Here is a 17365-nt window from a genome sequence, read left to right as displayed (position 1 = left end):
TCAGTTAGAAATACCAAGGGTTCACACAAAACAAGGGGAGTCTGTTTTTAGTTATTATGCCCCCCGCAGTTGTAATCAGCTTCCAGAAGAGATCAGATGTGCTAAAACATTAGTCACATTTAAATGCAGACTCAAAACTCATCTGTTTAGCTGTGCATTTATTGAATGAGCACTGTGCGATGTCCGAACTGATTGCACTATATTTTATGTATAATCGTTTTCTATTCTTAACCGTTTTAAATTCATTTTAAACCTCTTAAATCAATTTTTTAATCATTTTCAAAGTTTTTAAATTCCTTGTTTTATTGTTGTGATTATTTTTTTCTTTTCTTTTATGTAAAGCACTTTGAATTACCATTGTGTATGAAATGTGCTATATAAATAAACTTGCCTTGCCTGCCTTGCCTAAGTGGCGTTTATCGGTTTTTGCAAATTAACTAATTAAATATTTATTTATTTATTTATTTACTGTATACTGTATATTGTCACATTTTTTGTATTGCAATACATATTGTGACACAATATATTGATACACCGCTATTTTTTCATTAGTTCATATTAATTGAAAAATATCAACTGCTCTTTATCTACATTTGATTACACAATGCACAGTATGCTTGAAGGCAATAGCAAGCATTATGTTGGGTCAGTGGCTGTGATGGATCAGTAAGCTAAAAAAAAATCGATGGAGTGCATATTTGGATGATTTCTGATATGCATTTCTCTTATGGACATTTGCATTACTGAATTCTCTTTTGGATTTCTGTTTTAAGCAAGAGCTCTGATAGCTGTTGAGAGCTGTTAACTTCACTTTGAACTGTCAGGTTATTCTCTCATTGACTCTGCAGATCTGCGCACTGCAGCACTGCTGCCCATCCTGCATATTAACAGAAAAAGGAAGAAAAATGTGCCTCAAACTGGCTGAATTTAAATAGTATTAATGTAATAGTATTATAGTAATTTATTAAAGGTAATAAGTGCAGCGCTGCTTTGTTTACAGCGGAAACCAAGGAAATGCTTTAAGCGCCACCTGCTGGCAGAGAGTGAATTTGCGTCTCATTCAGCTCGTCTGCTGTTTCTGTTTCATACAGATATTTTTTATGCATAGTTTCACAAAACTGAAGTCAAACCATTCTGTTTTTGCTTCAAATTTCGAAATTATACAATGTAATTTAGATTAAAAACTGCTCATGTTGCATGTATGCAGCATCTTTGTTTGGATCATGATTAAAATGCAGTGGTTGCCTCTAATTTTAAATGGAAAGAGCACAAACAAAGCCTTAGTTTGTTTATATGAAGAGATTTCTTTTATTTGTTGTGTTTTACTTGTTTTCTCGTGAATCGAATCGAATCGTGAAATCAAAATCGTGAATCGAATCGAATCATGAGTTGAGTGAATCATTACATCCCTATTTATAAGTATTATATGCTACTCTAAGAGCTGTTTTAACAGTTTGATCCGTGTTTATTAATTATGATCAACTTTTGTATATAAATTTTGCATGTTTGCTTTTTTCTGTTGTCAAATGTCTAATATGATGTGATATCAGAATCATGATCACCCCCTGAATAAGGGGTCAAAGTGAGGTCATGCATGAAAAGAAAATGAGGAGGGATATTTATTCTGGGGAAGGGCTCGAGGGCAGGCCGTTGATGTACTTTGCTGTGACTGCATGTGGAGAGATGCATCGTTCCTGCATAATTCAACAGCCTTTCATGGAATAATGTATAAGAAAATCCCTCTCTTGCTCATTTCCTGTGAAAAGCACAGACATAAATGATGCATTACCAATATTTTGTCTCATACACATATTATTATGTAATATTAAAAAATCTATAATTTTCATTTTACCACTTTAAAGATCTGCTGAAAGTTTGTTTTTTTAGATGCTATTTGTATGTATTATAGAAATAGTGCAATGCACCAATGACTTGATCAGGAGTCTGTTTGGTGTGAGCTGCTCTGGCATTGCTATGACATCCAATCCTGTATTTGAGAGGCCAGTGTAGTGTATAGAGTTACCGCGCCAGTGCTTTGTAGCGACAGTCCATCAATGTTACCCAAAGTGTTGGGAAATGGTCCCTATTGTGAGCATGTAACTGATAACTGTCCATCTCATTAGACTCTGGTAATGTTTAACTGATAACAAAACCACATCTAAATGAAAATGTACTTTTTACTGTTTTTATAATCCTTGTTTTATATGCTGTTAATGAATCAAGTCATGTCATATATTTTCATATGTGCCTCATTTCTGTTTTAATGGCTCATGCAACACAGTTTTTTCCTTTTAAATGTATTTTATACAACACTTGTGAATAATTTCTGTGCTTCTGGATTTGACAGCCCCCTCATGAACCGTGTAGGAGGTAGCTTGAAGTTCACTTCAAGAAATACTGTAAAAGATATAGCTGAAAACATGACTTACACCTTTATTGCCATGAGAAAAGGCTTTGCTGATACTTATATCTAAAACGTGTATAGAATCTAGATTTATATCTAAATGATTTAGATTTAGTTCCTGCATGATGGATTTCACTGTAAATAGGACCTGAAGTGCTTTAAGTTGCTCATAAATGCATCTGATTTCTCTGCACAGTTTCCCAAATGGTGATCGAGGAGGTGAATGTGCTACAGACCCAGCTCGAGATTGAGAAATCGTGCCGGGAAAATGCAGAGGCTTTGGCTACCAAGGTGTTTACCCAACAATACTGTCCCCCTGTTTCAATAGAAAACCTGGTAGCACTTTACAATAAGGTTCCATTTGTTAACATTAGTTAACTACAATAGTTAACATAAACTAACAATGCATCACTTAATTACTTAATGTATCAACTATAGTTAACAAAGGGAACCTTATTGTAAAGTGTAACTGAAAATCTTAATGATTTTATCAGTTTATTTGGTTACACTTTATTTCGATAGTCCACTTTAGACATTCTACTAACTATAAGTAACTTTGTAACTACATGTCAACTACATGTCAACTAATTCTCATTAATTTGCATCTACATGTCTACTAACTCTCAGAGTAGACTGTTAGGGTAGGTTTAGGGTTAGTAGAATAAGTTGACAAAGAAAGTGTTAGAAGATATTAAGCAGACAGTCTACTAATACTCTACTAACTGCTAGTTGACATGTAGTTGCAAAGTTACTTACTGTTAATAGAATGTCTAAAGTGGACTATCGAAATAAAGTGTTTGTTGACATCTTTCAGCTTGTCATTTATTTTTACTATAAAGCAATATAAGTATGAAAAAATCAGTCAACATGGTTATAAGTGTTGAACCCAAATAGAGATCTTTTGCAGAACGTACTGGCTGTGAATTTGAACTTGAGATTCAGATTAATCTGATTCATAAATGAATCTTTCAGAACATTTTTGTTCAATTTTAGCACAATGTAAAATAAATAAATAAATACAAATCTGTTAAATATACTGTACAGTCAATAAAAAGCAGTTGTGGTGTACCAGAACTTTACCATGAGAAAACGGGAGCAACATTTGAAGTTTTACAGAATTGAATTAAATTTACAGTAAAAAACACATATTTAATTAAGTGAAATGGTAATATTCCAAATGACTAAAATCAGTTTTTTACTGTTTTAAAAACATAGTTATTTCAACGAAAACCCATCTAATGTGAGCTGTCAGAGAATCAGTGTTAGTTTATATTGTTTTTCTGTAGATTGTAATGTATTTTTAAAAAATATTTTACTGTAAAATTACATGAAATATCCCATTAGATCTTGTTACAGTTTTTCTCTGTATTTAACCACTTAGCAGGTTTTTACCATGTTATTTTACAGTCTTTTACTGTTAAAATTACATTTTTTTTTTTTATAGTGCAAGCATAGCTATGGCAAATGCCAAACTTCAAATATCACTAATTTAGGGCGTTAATAATTTTGTTTTGACCTCTTTTAGTTGAACTGTGAGAACAGGAAGCTGAAGTATTTGAGCCTGTCCTCACGGCCGTGTCTGGACGAGCTGCTGCCCAGTATTTCTGACTGCATTTCCCTAGAAGAAGAGACTGACACGCAAGATCCTGGCTCTGATCCTTTTTCACAGTATAAGCAGCAGGTCAAAGGTAAATATCATAATGAATCTCATAAAACTATGCACAGTTTCCTTGGCCAAGCATTCTGTCATCATATATATCAAGGGTACGTCCATTGCAACCTCTGATTTTTCCACAGATCTCCAAGAAACCGTGAGTTCTTTGCTGGAGGAGAAGAAGCAGTTGACCTGTCAGCTTCAAGATCAGCAGAGGCAGATAGAGGAGCTGACAGCACTCGTGAGTAGCAAAGCAACACTTGAACTTTTTACTCAAATCGAGCTCAGTCGGGCATGATGGCAGTGAATGGGGGCTTGGACTGCAATGTGTGCTATTTTAACCTGTTAATGAATAATAAATAAGCTTGAAATGAAGCCTTGGAGACCTGCGGTATTGCTGATCCTAAAAGGATACCGAAGTAACAATGTCTAATTGAGTTTCTTAGCTGAAACATGTGCCTCATGTTAATTTACAGACTGAAAAGGAGCAGGCCGAGATGAAGGAGCTTCATAAAACCATTGAGCTGCAAAGCAAGACCATTAAGAGGTTCAACAGGGGTGAGTACGGATGTTATGAACACAGAGCTGCTTCATTTCCTCACTTGTATTCAAATGCATGAGCTTGACATCATCTCAAACGGCCTGCAGTGCATCTGTGCATGTGCCTTCCAAGAAGATTAATGTTCCCCACGAGCCCACTCACTACCGGCTGCATGTCACAGTCCCCGATCAAATTATCTGTAAAAGATTCACCACAGGACGTCCCTCTCTTCCAGCTGGGGGTGATGCACTTTGTTTTGACATCCTCCCAGCTCCCTCTTTGCTCATTTGTGTTATTACTCTGAAACTGTATAGCTCAAGTCAAATGCTGCACTGGCTTATGCTGAACTTGTTCTGCACATGCTCACCCTTTAGTGGATTGAATTTTGTTTTGTTTGTTTTAATGACAATTTTGCCTATGAAATTTGATGGAAGTAGCCATGATATAAAATAGGTGATTTATGCAGACATGTAACTGTATATTAATTAAGTATATATACATATAGCCTATATTTTTGTGTGAAGTCACATTGTTATTTAGAGCTTGGAACCAAGAATTAGTTCTTGTTTTGAACCAGTTTTTGTTTTATATGCAAGAATGCCATGACAGTGAAGAGACAATACCACCAATTTCTATTATGAGCTGGTTCTTTGTAATGAAAAAGTCTAAAAGGCATAAAAAGTTTATACCGTTCAGAAGTTTCAGGGTCAGTAATTTTTTTTTACTCTTATGCTCCCCAAAGCTATATTTATTTAATACATTTATTTAATGCAGTAATTTACATTTTAAATAGCTGTTTATTTTCACATGATCCTTCAGAAATCATTCTAATATGCTGATTTGCTGCTCAAGAATATTTTTGTGAAAATATTATTCCGTTTTTTTTCCAGGATTCTTTGATGAATAGGAAGTTCAAATGAACAGCATTGATGTGAAATAGAAAACTTGTAACATTTAGGTTGTTGCCTGTAATACTGTCTTTTATAATATGTTTTTGTATTATACCCTAAAAGGATTTTGCCAGGTTTATTGCTTTAGTAGAATGAATCAGGTGTCATTGTTTATCTCTTTAGTGTCTATGATGGCCACTCATGAGTATGAAAACATGAAGGAGCAGCTGGATTTGGAGCAGAGCCTCAGGCAGAAAGCAGAGACCTATGCACATGAGGTACAGAACAAAACACATCTGAATTCACTGCATCAATACAACTTAAGTCCCCGCTCTGACAAACTCTGACCCGGTGACCTCAAAATCCAACCTAAAGAGAAGATAAATGGATTTATTGACTGATGAGTATGAATTGTCCTTGACTCCCTGCATCAATGTAGTATGTTTAACATCTCTTAATAGCTAAAGAAGAAAAATTAAGTTGTTTCCTAATGTTCATTTTCCCCTGTAGATGATGGTGAAGCAGAAAGAAGCAAACAGACAGAGCATGATTCTGCTGCAGCAAGCAGATCCCAGCATGCAACTGCTCAACGCTTTAGAAGATGTGGCCAGTGTGACCAAAACATTAGAAGAATTGAGAATACAGCACCAAGAGAAGGTAGGTGAAGCTTCAAAATTGAATTTGAATTTTATGTGCAAAACTATAGTATAGGTTTTCAGTTTTATTAGCTAATGACAACAAAAAAAAAACCATCAGTGAAAGTTTAACCATATTTGCATGAACACAATAAACCTAATCATTAATTGCATGATAGGATTAGACAACTACTAAACCCCTTTTCAGTGTGTTTAACACTGTCAGCTAGAGGTTTTCATAGACTTAAATCCTTTCATAAATATTAATCCTCTAATATTCGTTTTTTTTCTTAAAATCTTAATTAAAATATTCAATAGCCACACAAATCCAGTTTAATTAGGCACTAAATAGCGCTGTGCATTCATCTGACTTACCTAATGTTAATCATTAAAAGTGTTCTAATAATGTAATAACCTTCAATAAATGTAATCTTCAGGAAATCTCAAACAGATCATTTTATACTGTAAATTAATGCCAGAATTCAATTGCATTTAAATGACTGGTTTTAGTTTTTAGGGCCAGATTTAGTAACCAGCACAAACCCTACTGGCAGGATTTACTAAACACATTCAGTGATAAATTAGTGATGAAAAGACGTGGACACAATTATTTTTTACGGCTGATCTTATTGCATATGCATTTGTAGGAGGACAGTATTTAAATGAATCATGAAAAGTGATTTACTAAGGTTTGCGATAGACAAATTTCTGGTATTTGCGCCATTATTTAAAGGGGTCCTATTATGCTCTTTTACAAAGTCGTTGTAGTTTTTGAAAAGTGATTTCTGTTAAATAAAATATCTCCTTTTGAAGTGGACTTTGAGCTTTTTAACTTTGCAGATCTTCTTTATGCTCAAACAGCAATATTATAGACTAACTAAAGTTGAAAATGTGAAAAAGCATAATAGGATCCCTTTAATGCCCAAAAATGCATGCAGAGCTGAGTAGATTACTTACAAATTGTAGTCTGTTACTGATTCCAAATTACATGACAAAAATTTTAATTATTAACGTAATCCGTTATATTACACATTTTAGGTAATATAATCAGACTACTTTTAGATTACTTTTGACATAACTCGTTTATTACATTTCGGTACCCCACAATGTCTTGTAACACAGTACTTTTCTTAGGGTCTTCTGTGGGTCTTCTGTTCTGCACTTGCAGCCTCAGCAGTAACATGTAATATTTTTGAAACCACATTAAATGATAAACGCATGTGGGTGTTAGACTGTCAACACAACCACAACTATATTAAACCAACACAAATCTCGAAGCACCAGAAGAGACATCCGGAGGCTTGACAGCTGTCATAATTAGTAGATTCATTCAGCATCTGTCTGTCATATATATAAGCTGTGGCAGCAAATCAAGAATTTGCAGATCATCTGATACTCATTACACATGATAGTTACCGCAATCTGAGCAAACTGGATGAGCAAGGAATGAGATGAGGCAATATTCGGTTCATGGAGTGGCAAAATTGTAGCATCACTAGTACTAGTACTGCTTTTGGTGGCAAATGGGATTTAGTGTCATCAGTCAATATACAGTCTGACCCACAATTGAAATCCAAAGAGCATGGATCCTAACTTCAGACGTCATGTAATCAATAGGCTGTGTTAGCAAAGCCATGTTTACAAGTCAGCCTGTAAATATGAACTAATTCTGTACCAAAGTCAAGGGCGGTTAACATTTGGCACCAGTTTGGGTTCCATTTGAGTTCACTGCACCAATCCAATCCAAAAGAATGACAGATTTCCACAGGAACAAATCATTTAAATGAAACATTTATGGTAATTTCATTTATTATTTTTTTTTTATATTGGTGCGTTCAAGATTTCCTGAGAACTTCATATTTGCAAGCTGGGAAGTGAGGTGTGTTCAAATTACTTTGGTCAGAGCAAGATGGTATAGAAGCTGGTTTTCGCCACTGAATAAAAAATGAAAAATTTTGATTGTGACTTTTTAACTAACAATTCTGACTTTTTTTCTTACAATTGCAAGTTTATATTTCACAATTCTGATTTTATAATTCACAATTGTGTTTGGAAGGATTTTTCTAGTCAACTAGTTGCACGTTTATATTAAATTGATTAATATAATAATTACTAAACCATCCTTTAGGCATATAGGCGTGTATAGCCTATTCCGTGCCCAAGCGCGTGCATAAAGCTTCCCACAAAGCACTGGCAAAAGCAATGATTATGAATGTGCCCGTGGAAAATAAGATATTTTAATTATTTATTAATAAACTAGTGCTTTCTCAGTCAGTGTCAGCTGCAAAGATGAAGTTGCCGACGCGGATTCATCATCTCCACATGTAATGGAAATGCCTTTAATAAATGCACCTTTGATTATACAGACTACTTAGAGAATATTTTTTTTATTATTATTGGTTCTTCAATAGTAGACATTTCGAGATTTTTTTTTTCATAGATTTAATTTTTGTGAGGCAAGTAGGCGGTTCATTGTTGTGACGGGCAGAAAGCGCATCCTGTTTATTTTCTCTATTTTACAAAAGCTCAACATTTTGTTGTTATTGTGAGTGTACATAAATAATAGCGCACAGCAAAATCCCCAGAGTTAAATCAACTCTGCTCAGAGTACATATTGTCCCAATCTACAGAGTGTTAAAGTAACACTGAAGCAGAGTTACCACTGTTGAAGATTGTGTGGTAAGTTTTCATGTCTAAAAGCCTGAGCAGTAGTTGTTCATCTTCAACATTGTTAACAGCGAGTTTTCTTTACTAATGCTCACTTATCAATTAAATAATTGCTTAATTATCCCATTAACTTTAACTCGGTTTCAGTGTTACTTTAACACTCTGTAGATTGGGACAATATGTACTCTGAGCAGAGTTGATTTAACTCTGGGGATTTTGCTGTGCAGGAATAGTTTTTTACGAATGATGAAGCCTAATAGGCTACTCTTATCTGTATGACCAAAAATGACGGAATAGCCTAAAATGCAAGGGATTGCGGGGGTGCCTCCATGTCATGCAGTAAACGCGATAATACTCCCACACTTCTCATAAACACTTGATATGCACATCTATTGCGCATATTAATCTAAATTAACGTCAGAGTGAACCGCCATATAGCAGCCCTACTCCTTTGTCCTTTCCATATGTGAGAGATCATGTGAGAGATCTTTGTCCTGTCTCCTACACTATAAGACATATCTGAGAAGCAGCTGTGGCGATGCCCAGCAGCTTGGCACATTGGCCATCAATACACAGAGAGCGAAGACTCAGGTTTGAGACAAGTATATCCCCAGTGCTTTTTGATGTCATATTGCCTTTGACTCAAATTCTGAAATAATGCTTGTTCAGTGAATTTTAGGTGGACTGTACAAAAATATCTGGGAACTGACTGATCTATAGGCTACTTGTTTCATTTCATAAAACGAAAAATTGTAATTAAATTGTGATGAACCAAATAATCATGTAATAAAATGTCACAAAATCGAGTGGGCGATTTAGGCTATTTTATTAATAATATTAATAATAATAATAATAACAACAACACATTTTGGTCATATTTACTATTAATTGCCCAGCTCCCCCTGTCAATGATCTAGCACTCCTTCAGCACCTGCGTTCAAAATTCTCTGGCGCCGGCCCTGAATACAGACGATACATCCATTGTGTCCGACATGTTTTTTCACTGACACATGCCTGATTTTCCTACTCGTTTGACATGTGCATTCAACTCGTAAATACACTTTTCCCGACTTGAACTCGCCATATGTCCCATTTGTTTGCAGGTAAAAGCTCTAGAGGCTGAACTGGAAGAATGTGCTTTGCGTAAGCAGCTAGTTCAACTGCACAGACAACTGGAGATATTAGACGAAGAAAAAAAAGAGACCGAGGGCCACTTTACTGCGCTGAAGCCGAGCTGTCATACACAATCATTAAGAACGGTGCTGTTGAACATCTAATTGCATCTCTCTGTTTACGGCAGCTCTCTCATTGCCATCATGAGGAAATCTTCCAAGGGAGGTAAAGGAACCCCCAAACTAGAGCAAGCCCCAGGTGATTGTACCTACAGTCAGAACAGTGTATTTTTATTCTGTTGCCCTATTATTAATATCTGGACAAACACATTCTCTTTCGATGCAGTAAATGAAGCAGTGAACGATGTCAAAGTCAAAGCTGTGAATGAAATGATGGAGAGAATTAAACACGGCGTGGTTCTCAGGCCTGTGAAGAGTCAGGACACTAAGGTGAGTTTTTGAACCCGGACCAAGATTCATAGTTTAATTGACTCCCTTTATGAGTTTTGAGTTTGAGTCAAATTGGCCACACCATTTGGAATGACAGGAAGAGGAATTTACTGTGTCGCAATTCAAAAAAATACAACACAGTCACATAGCATAGTGTTTTAATTTAGCCAAAACAACTAAATTGGTGAGGAAAAAATAAATTAAGGTTTAAGGTTTCCATTTGGTGAACCTGCTTTGTGTTGTTTGGCTCTATTTTGAAGACTTTGAGGTACATTTTAGCATTCTATGAAACTGAGTGTTTTTCCTTCATGGTCTATAAAATAAATGTTCATTTTTTTAATATAATGAAATTTGTATAGACTAAATACAAATATATTTCAATGTCATTTCAAACATTTACACTACCGCTCAAAGGTTTATGTCGGTAAGATTTTTTTATTTATTTATTTGTTTGTTTGAAAGAAGACTCTTATGCTCACCAAGGCTGAATTTATCTGATAAAACAAGCAGTAACAACAGAAATATTATTACAGTTTCAAATAACTGTATTCTAATTGAATATATTGTAAAATGTAATTTATTCCTGTGATCAAAGCTGAATTTTCAGCATCAATACTCCAGTCTTCAGTGTCACGTGATCCTTCGGAAATCATTATAATTTGATGATTTGCTGCTAAAAAAAAACATTTCTTATTATTTCCAGTGTTGAAAGCAATTGCGATGATTCATATTTCTCAAAAGAACAGCATTTATTTGAAATATAAATATTTTGTAACATTATAAATGTCTTTACTGTCACGTTTGATGAAATATGAACATACATATGCTGTGTGTTTGATAACATAGGTAGTTCATGCTGTAAAATAAACATATTATTAAAAAGTCAAATGAAAGCACTATTGTTGAGTACATTTGAATTTCAGTGATTCTAATTTCCAAATTAATGATCCTTTCTTAAATTCAAATTACACTTCTGTATGTTTGCACCTCGGTTTCAAGAAATGAATTGGAATTTAAAAGGAATTCTCACTCTGTTCTAAACGCTGCACCTGTAACACCCTCACATTCTTACATTCTTATGTGTGCACTGATCGATGATCTGTTTTCTCTACTCTGTACCATCATCTGCTGACCTCATCGTTGCAGAGATTTGGCACAAAGGTATGTTTAAATCACACATATTGTTTACAGTGTTTACCAACAATTATCACACTGCTCCGACCGCTCTGTTACAATCAAAACAAATCCTGTGTTTTACAACTCAGCACCATTTTGTCAATATAAAGACCCCGCAGAAATGGTTCATAGCATATAGTCATCTGAGGAAGGGCCGGGTCATTAAAGCATTTTGTGCATAGACAGTTGATGGGCTGAGAGGGGATCCATCTTGTTTAAGTTATTGATGGGCAAAACCACCGAGAGGGGCTGTATAACTTCTGATCAATAGCTATAGTCCTGATTTTAGAGATTGCCTGCTGCCCATTATGCTGCATACGCAGATTGTCTTTTGTTTTTGGCTTTCAGACATAAACTTAAAAACACCACATGCTGTAGCTGCTTGGTAGTAATTTAAGTTTTTGTAATGTTTTGGTGATCTATATCACCAGTGTTATTTCAGTATTATTCATAGAATTTTATAGTATTTAATAATATTTTGAATTAGCTTTTTTATATTTGAATTTTAGTTTATGTGTTTTTGTTATGTGTTTTTGTAATTTATATTATTTTTCTTATAATATTTCTGTTTAGCTTTTAATTTGTTTTTTTTTCATTTTTATTTTAGTAATTTTACTACAACGTGAATACAACATATTTATTTCAGTTACTTGACAACCCTAGTGAAAAATAAACATACTTAAATGTATTTGAAATACATTTATTTCATGCTAAGTATACTACAAGTACATTTTTATATTGATGTACTTAATAAAATGTCCTGCAATTGTGCTTTTAGTATACTAAACTGGTATACTTAAAGTTTGATAAACTGGAACAACTAATTTTGTACTTAGTGCACTTTAATTGTGCAGAAGTAGTGCTGAAGTACTAATAAAGACATACTGAAGTATATTTGATTGTGCTAAAGTGGAACTATTGCAAGTATACTTCAGGTACACTTTAAATATTTTGCATTTAAAGTCTGATATTATTCAAAGATCATACAATCCTCATCAATAGTGACATTAAAACACATTTTAGACTTAATATTAAGAAAAGTGCATTGTGAACAAATAATAAGCCAGGTAAAGTTTAATTATAATTTTTATATCAGCAAGTCTTGAGTTATCTGTCAGTAAATATGTTAATAGATTTGAACTATACTTTGTATGAAATAAATGTATTTTAAATATATTACTTTTTTTCTAGGGAAGTCAACATTTCTCATTTTAGTTTGCAAGTTTAAGTTTTTAACCTAATATATAATAACAATGATAAATAATAATATATATTATTTCAGCTTTATTTCAATTACCAGAACATTTTCAATATAATGTGATGATTTGCTGCTCAAGAAACATTTATTATTAATAATGTTGAAAACAGTTGTGATGATTAATATTTTTGCTCAAACCATGATACATTTTATGAACAGAAAGCTCAAAAGAACAACATTTATTTAAAATAGAAATATTTTGTAACATTATAAATGTGTTTACTTTCACCTTTGTTTAATTATTATTATTGAGTACCTCATAAGCTGTGTGTATGATTACATAGGTAATTCATGCTGTAAAACTAAACATTATTAAAAAGCAAAACTAAAGCAACACTTGTAATTAATTAGACTTCCAGTCATTCCAATTAAATTCTACTTTTTAAATTCAGATTACACTTCTGCATGATTGCAACTCAATTTCAAAAACTGAGTTGAAACAAAATTCTGATTCAGTTCTATTTATTTCATTTACTTGGCATGGCAACATTTCTATATTTAGTTTTTCAAGTTTTTAATCTAATATTTATATAATATTTTAGTTTTATTTCAATCACTAGCACATTTTTTGTCGTTTTAGTTAACAGTAACACCACTAAAAATCATGTTATTTGCTAAATATTTTATGATTTGGTCATAAAATGTAACTTGACTTTATTCCTGACCCACAGCAGCCGAGCCCAGTGGCAGCAGCAGCAGCAGTGGAGGAAAAGCACCAGGAAAGTGCAATGGAAGAGCTGAAAGGCATTCTGGTAGGCTTTCTGATTAACAGTTGCATGCCATTCAGTCACCTGATTTTGATTATGAGGCCAGCTATTGATCCACAGATTACAGAAAATTATCCATTTTCTGATTTTTGAAAGAAAAAAAAACAGTTAAATGATGATGATAATCTGTTCATTAGTGGTTGCAAGAATAAATAAATAAAACATGCATTTGCTCAGAAATGCCAGATTGCAAACTTAGCACTGAAACTTCGTTCATGAAATTCTCTTTTCTTTCTGAATCTATAGGAGACGGTGAAGAAGAGTCCCAGTCGTGGTTTCCAGGAAGTAGTTCATGCTAAAAAGGACAGTGAACTGGAAGTAATTCTGAGGAGGAGGCGCAAACAGGCCTGTGATCTGGACACAGAAGGCAAGAGGATAAACTCTACCCTTCAAGAATATATGAAACGCATACATTCACTGTGTATTTACTATTTAAACAGGAAGTGTGAAATTCTTAATTTAAGAATAAATTAAAATAGATTGCAGGTTTTAGTTCACAACCATGAACCTGCTACTTTCTATTGCTAGTGAGAGAATTAAGTTTGGGCAAAATGAGTGTAGAACAAAATTGGATTCAAAATTATTGAAAATACTCTAAGCAACTGGATTGAATAATGAACATCTCTCATCTGTTGCTCTGTAGATGATGGGCAGCTGAGTAAAGTCTCCTCATCAAACAGCCTGAACGGCCGACACAGTTCTGACTCTGGCAAAGACACAGAAGGGCCGGGAAGCAGCTCTCTGTCGGGCAGCGAGCGCGGATCAAGAACCAGCTCAGACTCGGGCCGAGAGCCAGCCGTGGCTCGACAGAGCTCCGATTCTGGCATGGAGACCAAAGGAGCCACTCAGACAGACAATGTCTGCAGATCTCTCTCTGAGAAAGAGTCCGCTGAACCAGTCACCAACGGGTGCTATTCAAGGTAAGGTTACGCTACGCTACTTGTTTGTTCGGCAGTGAACCACAATAAATCCTTTAAAGGAATAGTTCATCCAAAAAGGAAAACTTGCTTAAAAATGTCCTTACCCTCAGGCAATCCAAGATGTAGATGAGTTTGTCTCATCATAGGAACAGATTTGGAGTTATGTAGCATTCCATCACTTGCTCACCAACGGATCCTCTGCAGTGAATGGGTGCCATCAGAATGAGAATCTAAACAGAGCTGATAAAAACATCACAATAATCCACAAGTAATCCACACTAGGGCAGATGGCTCAAGATCGGCGATGTAGTATTTGGTTTCCCAACGAGGTCCATCGCCCAACACAAAATTAATTTGCTGAATGAAGAATAAACTGTATTTTCCTGCGCTCAAACCTGCCAGTCTAAAGGAAACGCTGGGTATGACGTTTGAGGTCATTTGTGAATTACCATAGACTTATAGTCTAAATAAAACAATTTGCAACTGTTACTGTTATTACACTTGTATACAAAACTTCGTATTATGCTTGTTATAGAGTGTGACATCACGTGCACTATTGTCGGTGGCAACCGACCACCGCGGTGACGCTGTTGCCACAGCGACCGTCACAGCCCTAATCCACACTTCAGTCCATCAAGTAACATCTTATGAAGTGAAAAGATGCATGTTTGTAAGAAACAAATCTATCATTTTAAATTTAAACCATCACTTCTGGCCAAAATATCAGTCCGGAATCCATAATAACACTTCCGCAGTGAAAATGTCAATCCCTATAGTCCTCTCACATTAGAATCCACTCACATGTTTGTTTAGAACTTATTAATCTGTTTTTGCTTGTAAATGATGTTTGATCTGTGCATATTTCTCTCCTGATTAAGACAACTTTTTCAAAGCAATTTTATGGATTATGTACTTGGTTTAAAGATCAAACGTCTTAGTAATGGATTTGTTTCTTACAAACACATCGTTTCACTTCTCAAGACATTAATTGATAGACTGGAGTGGTGTGGATTACTTGTGGATTATTGGGATGTTTTTATCAGCTGTTTGGACTCTCATTCTGACGGCACCCATTCACTGCAGAGGATCCATTGGTGAGCAAGTGATACAATGCTACATTTCTCCAAATCTGTTCCAGTGAAGAAATGAAGAAGAGTGAGGTCATTTTGTGTGAACTTTAAAATTGTTACCTATTTTGCCAAATGTTAACCTCATATTTATATATATATATAAATATTATGATCTGTATTAAGTTGTCATCCATTTTTGCTTATACTTTTATAATCAGTGAAATGAAGGATGGCGATCCAGAGAAGTGGGCGGGGCCCAATGGGATCAGCTATACGGATGCAAGTGACGTCCTGCAAACCACCATCAGCTCCTCTGCACAAAGCCCCAATGCAGCAAACAGTAGCACAGACGCCGAGTGTTAACAGCAAGTGGCGCTGCAAGGACAGCTGCATTATTTGCACAAAACCATGCTTTCTAAATTTATTTCATATTCAAAACCAACCGTTCATATTTTAAATGAATATAGAAAAATAATTTCATCATTTGAAGCTTGAAAAAAAAAAACATCTTACCAGATGACACATTTTTTTCCTTTTAGTGTAAATGTACTGTAGCAGTAAACACAGGGTGTTTAGACTAATATTAGAGACATCAGTCATACGCTTCAGATTCATTAAGCACAGTAGTTGCTATTAGATTCATCTTGGATTCATGGACTCAAGACCTGAGTCACATTTCCATAAGAATGCAAGCAAGGAATCTTTAATGATGAAGAGTGTAATTTCTGTGCCACTAGCAGCAGAATTTGAGCGACCTGATCAAGGAAATCCTGGAGAAATGATCGGCTAACTGTCCCATTCATCTCAATTCATCTGAGACGGAGCAGAACCTCACGGATGTACGTGATTTATGAGCTGCCATCTTTGCAACCTTTGAAATCCCCCTCATGTCATTCCAGAGCTGTACAACTTTCTTTCTCCTGACGAACACAAAAGAAGATATTTTGAGAAATGTCTTGTGTTTTTTTTCCCACACAATGGAAGTCAATGGGGTCCAAAACATCACTAGACCCCGTTGACTTTCATTGTACAAAAAGCAGTTTCTTCCCTCAAAATATCCCTTTAATAAATATGCATTTTGCATGCTAACAAGTCAAACCTTGATGCCTTGTGCCCAATTGACAACACTGGCTCAACCAATGGCGTGAGTTTAGGTCAGGACTACTTGTTTTAACAATGGCAGATGCCGCTAGTGGCACAGAATATACTTCCGATTCAATGCAAAGCAGTAAAACAATCCTGACAGAATCACTGCACTGCACATCATGGCACCTTTGCTGTTACAAAAAAAGGTCCTAAGTGTGAACTAGACTATCCAAATTAATCAAGAGATGCAATTATAAGCCATTCAAGCGATTCTTTCCGTAAAGAGGAACTGTTGTGGTCTGTTCTGTCTACCTCTTAAGACGCACTCACCTCTTGGGGATCGAAATCGCACATCCTAGATGTTAGGAAAATGAATACCATCGAATCATGGAGGGCTACGCGTACCCATGTCTTCCAGCCATTTCCAAAACTTTGCACTGCATGAATGCACTGTAGAAAAGTTTGGCTTTGATCGACAGTTGCGTCTTGGTTAGATCCGCTCACTAATTCTGAGCTGTTCCAATGCAATGTCATCTGCAAATTGTAATATTGTGCAGGATCAGGCTGCCTTTAATAACTGCGAATATTTGCCTTGTGACTCCTCTTGACTCGAAGTGGATCATGTTCATGGTACGACGTGGAGAATATTAATGAGACTGTAGGGTTCTGGCCATCTCAGTTGTCCTGGTCTTATTGCTCAGCTAACACAGGGAACGTTCTAGAACTTTGGCTTAT

At 35.2% G+C, this 17365-nt stretch overlaps 1 protein-coding gene across 1 annotated transcript in view; it reads left to right on the top strand.

Annotated features, from left to right (window-relative positions):
- shtn3 (shootin 3) overlaps positions 1-15998 on the top strand; it is a 23098-nt gene extending 7100 nt beyond the window's left edge. Inside the window, exons 4-17 of the mRNA XM_016455370.1 lie at positions 2601-2695; positions 3930-4092; positions 4202-4299; positions 4535-4616; positions 5673-5767; positions 6000-6146; positions 9895-10019; positions 10092-10162; positions 10250-10353; positions 11500-11514; positions 13459-13539; positions 13801-13921; positions 14198-14474; positions 15763-15998. Coding sequence (XP_016310856.1) covers positions 2601-2695; positions 3930-4092; positions 4202-4299; positions 4535-4616; positions 5673-5767; positions 6000-6146; positions 9895-10019; positions 10092-10162; positions 10250-10353; positions 11500-11514; positions 13459-13539; positions 13801-13921; positions 14198-14474; positions 15763-15907 — 1619 coding nt within the window. The 3' untranslated portion in view covers positions 15908-15998. The remainder of the gene's footprint in view (positions 1-2600; positions 2696-3929; positions 4093-4201; positions 4300-4534; positions 4617-5672; positions 5768-5999; positions 6147-9894; positions 10020-10091; positions 10163-10249; positions 10354-11499; positions 11515-13458; positions 13540-13800; positions 13922-14197; positions 14475-15762) is intronic.
- Positions 15999-17365: the final 1367 nt, after the last annotated feature.

The sequence above is a fragment of the Sinocyclocheilus anshuiensis genome, unplaced genomic scaffold (assembly GCF_001515605.1).
Source record: "Sinocyclocheilus anshuiensis isolate Anshui unplaced genomic scaffold, SAMN03320099.WGS_v1.1 scaffold235, whole genome shotgun sequence".
Lineage (NCBI taxonomy): Eukaryota > Metazoa > Chordata > Actinopteri > Cypriniformes > Cyprinidae > Sinocyclocheilus > Sinocyclocheilus anshuiensis.
The sequence above is the reverse complement of the archived record's forward strand: the minus strand, read 5'-3'. Positions and strand labels throughout refer to the sequence as shown.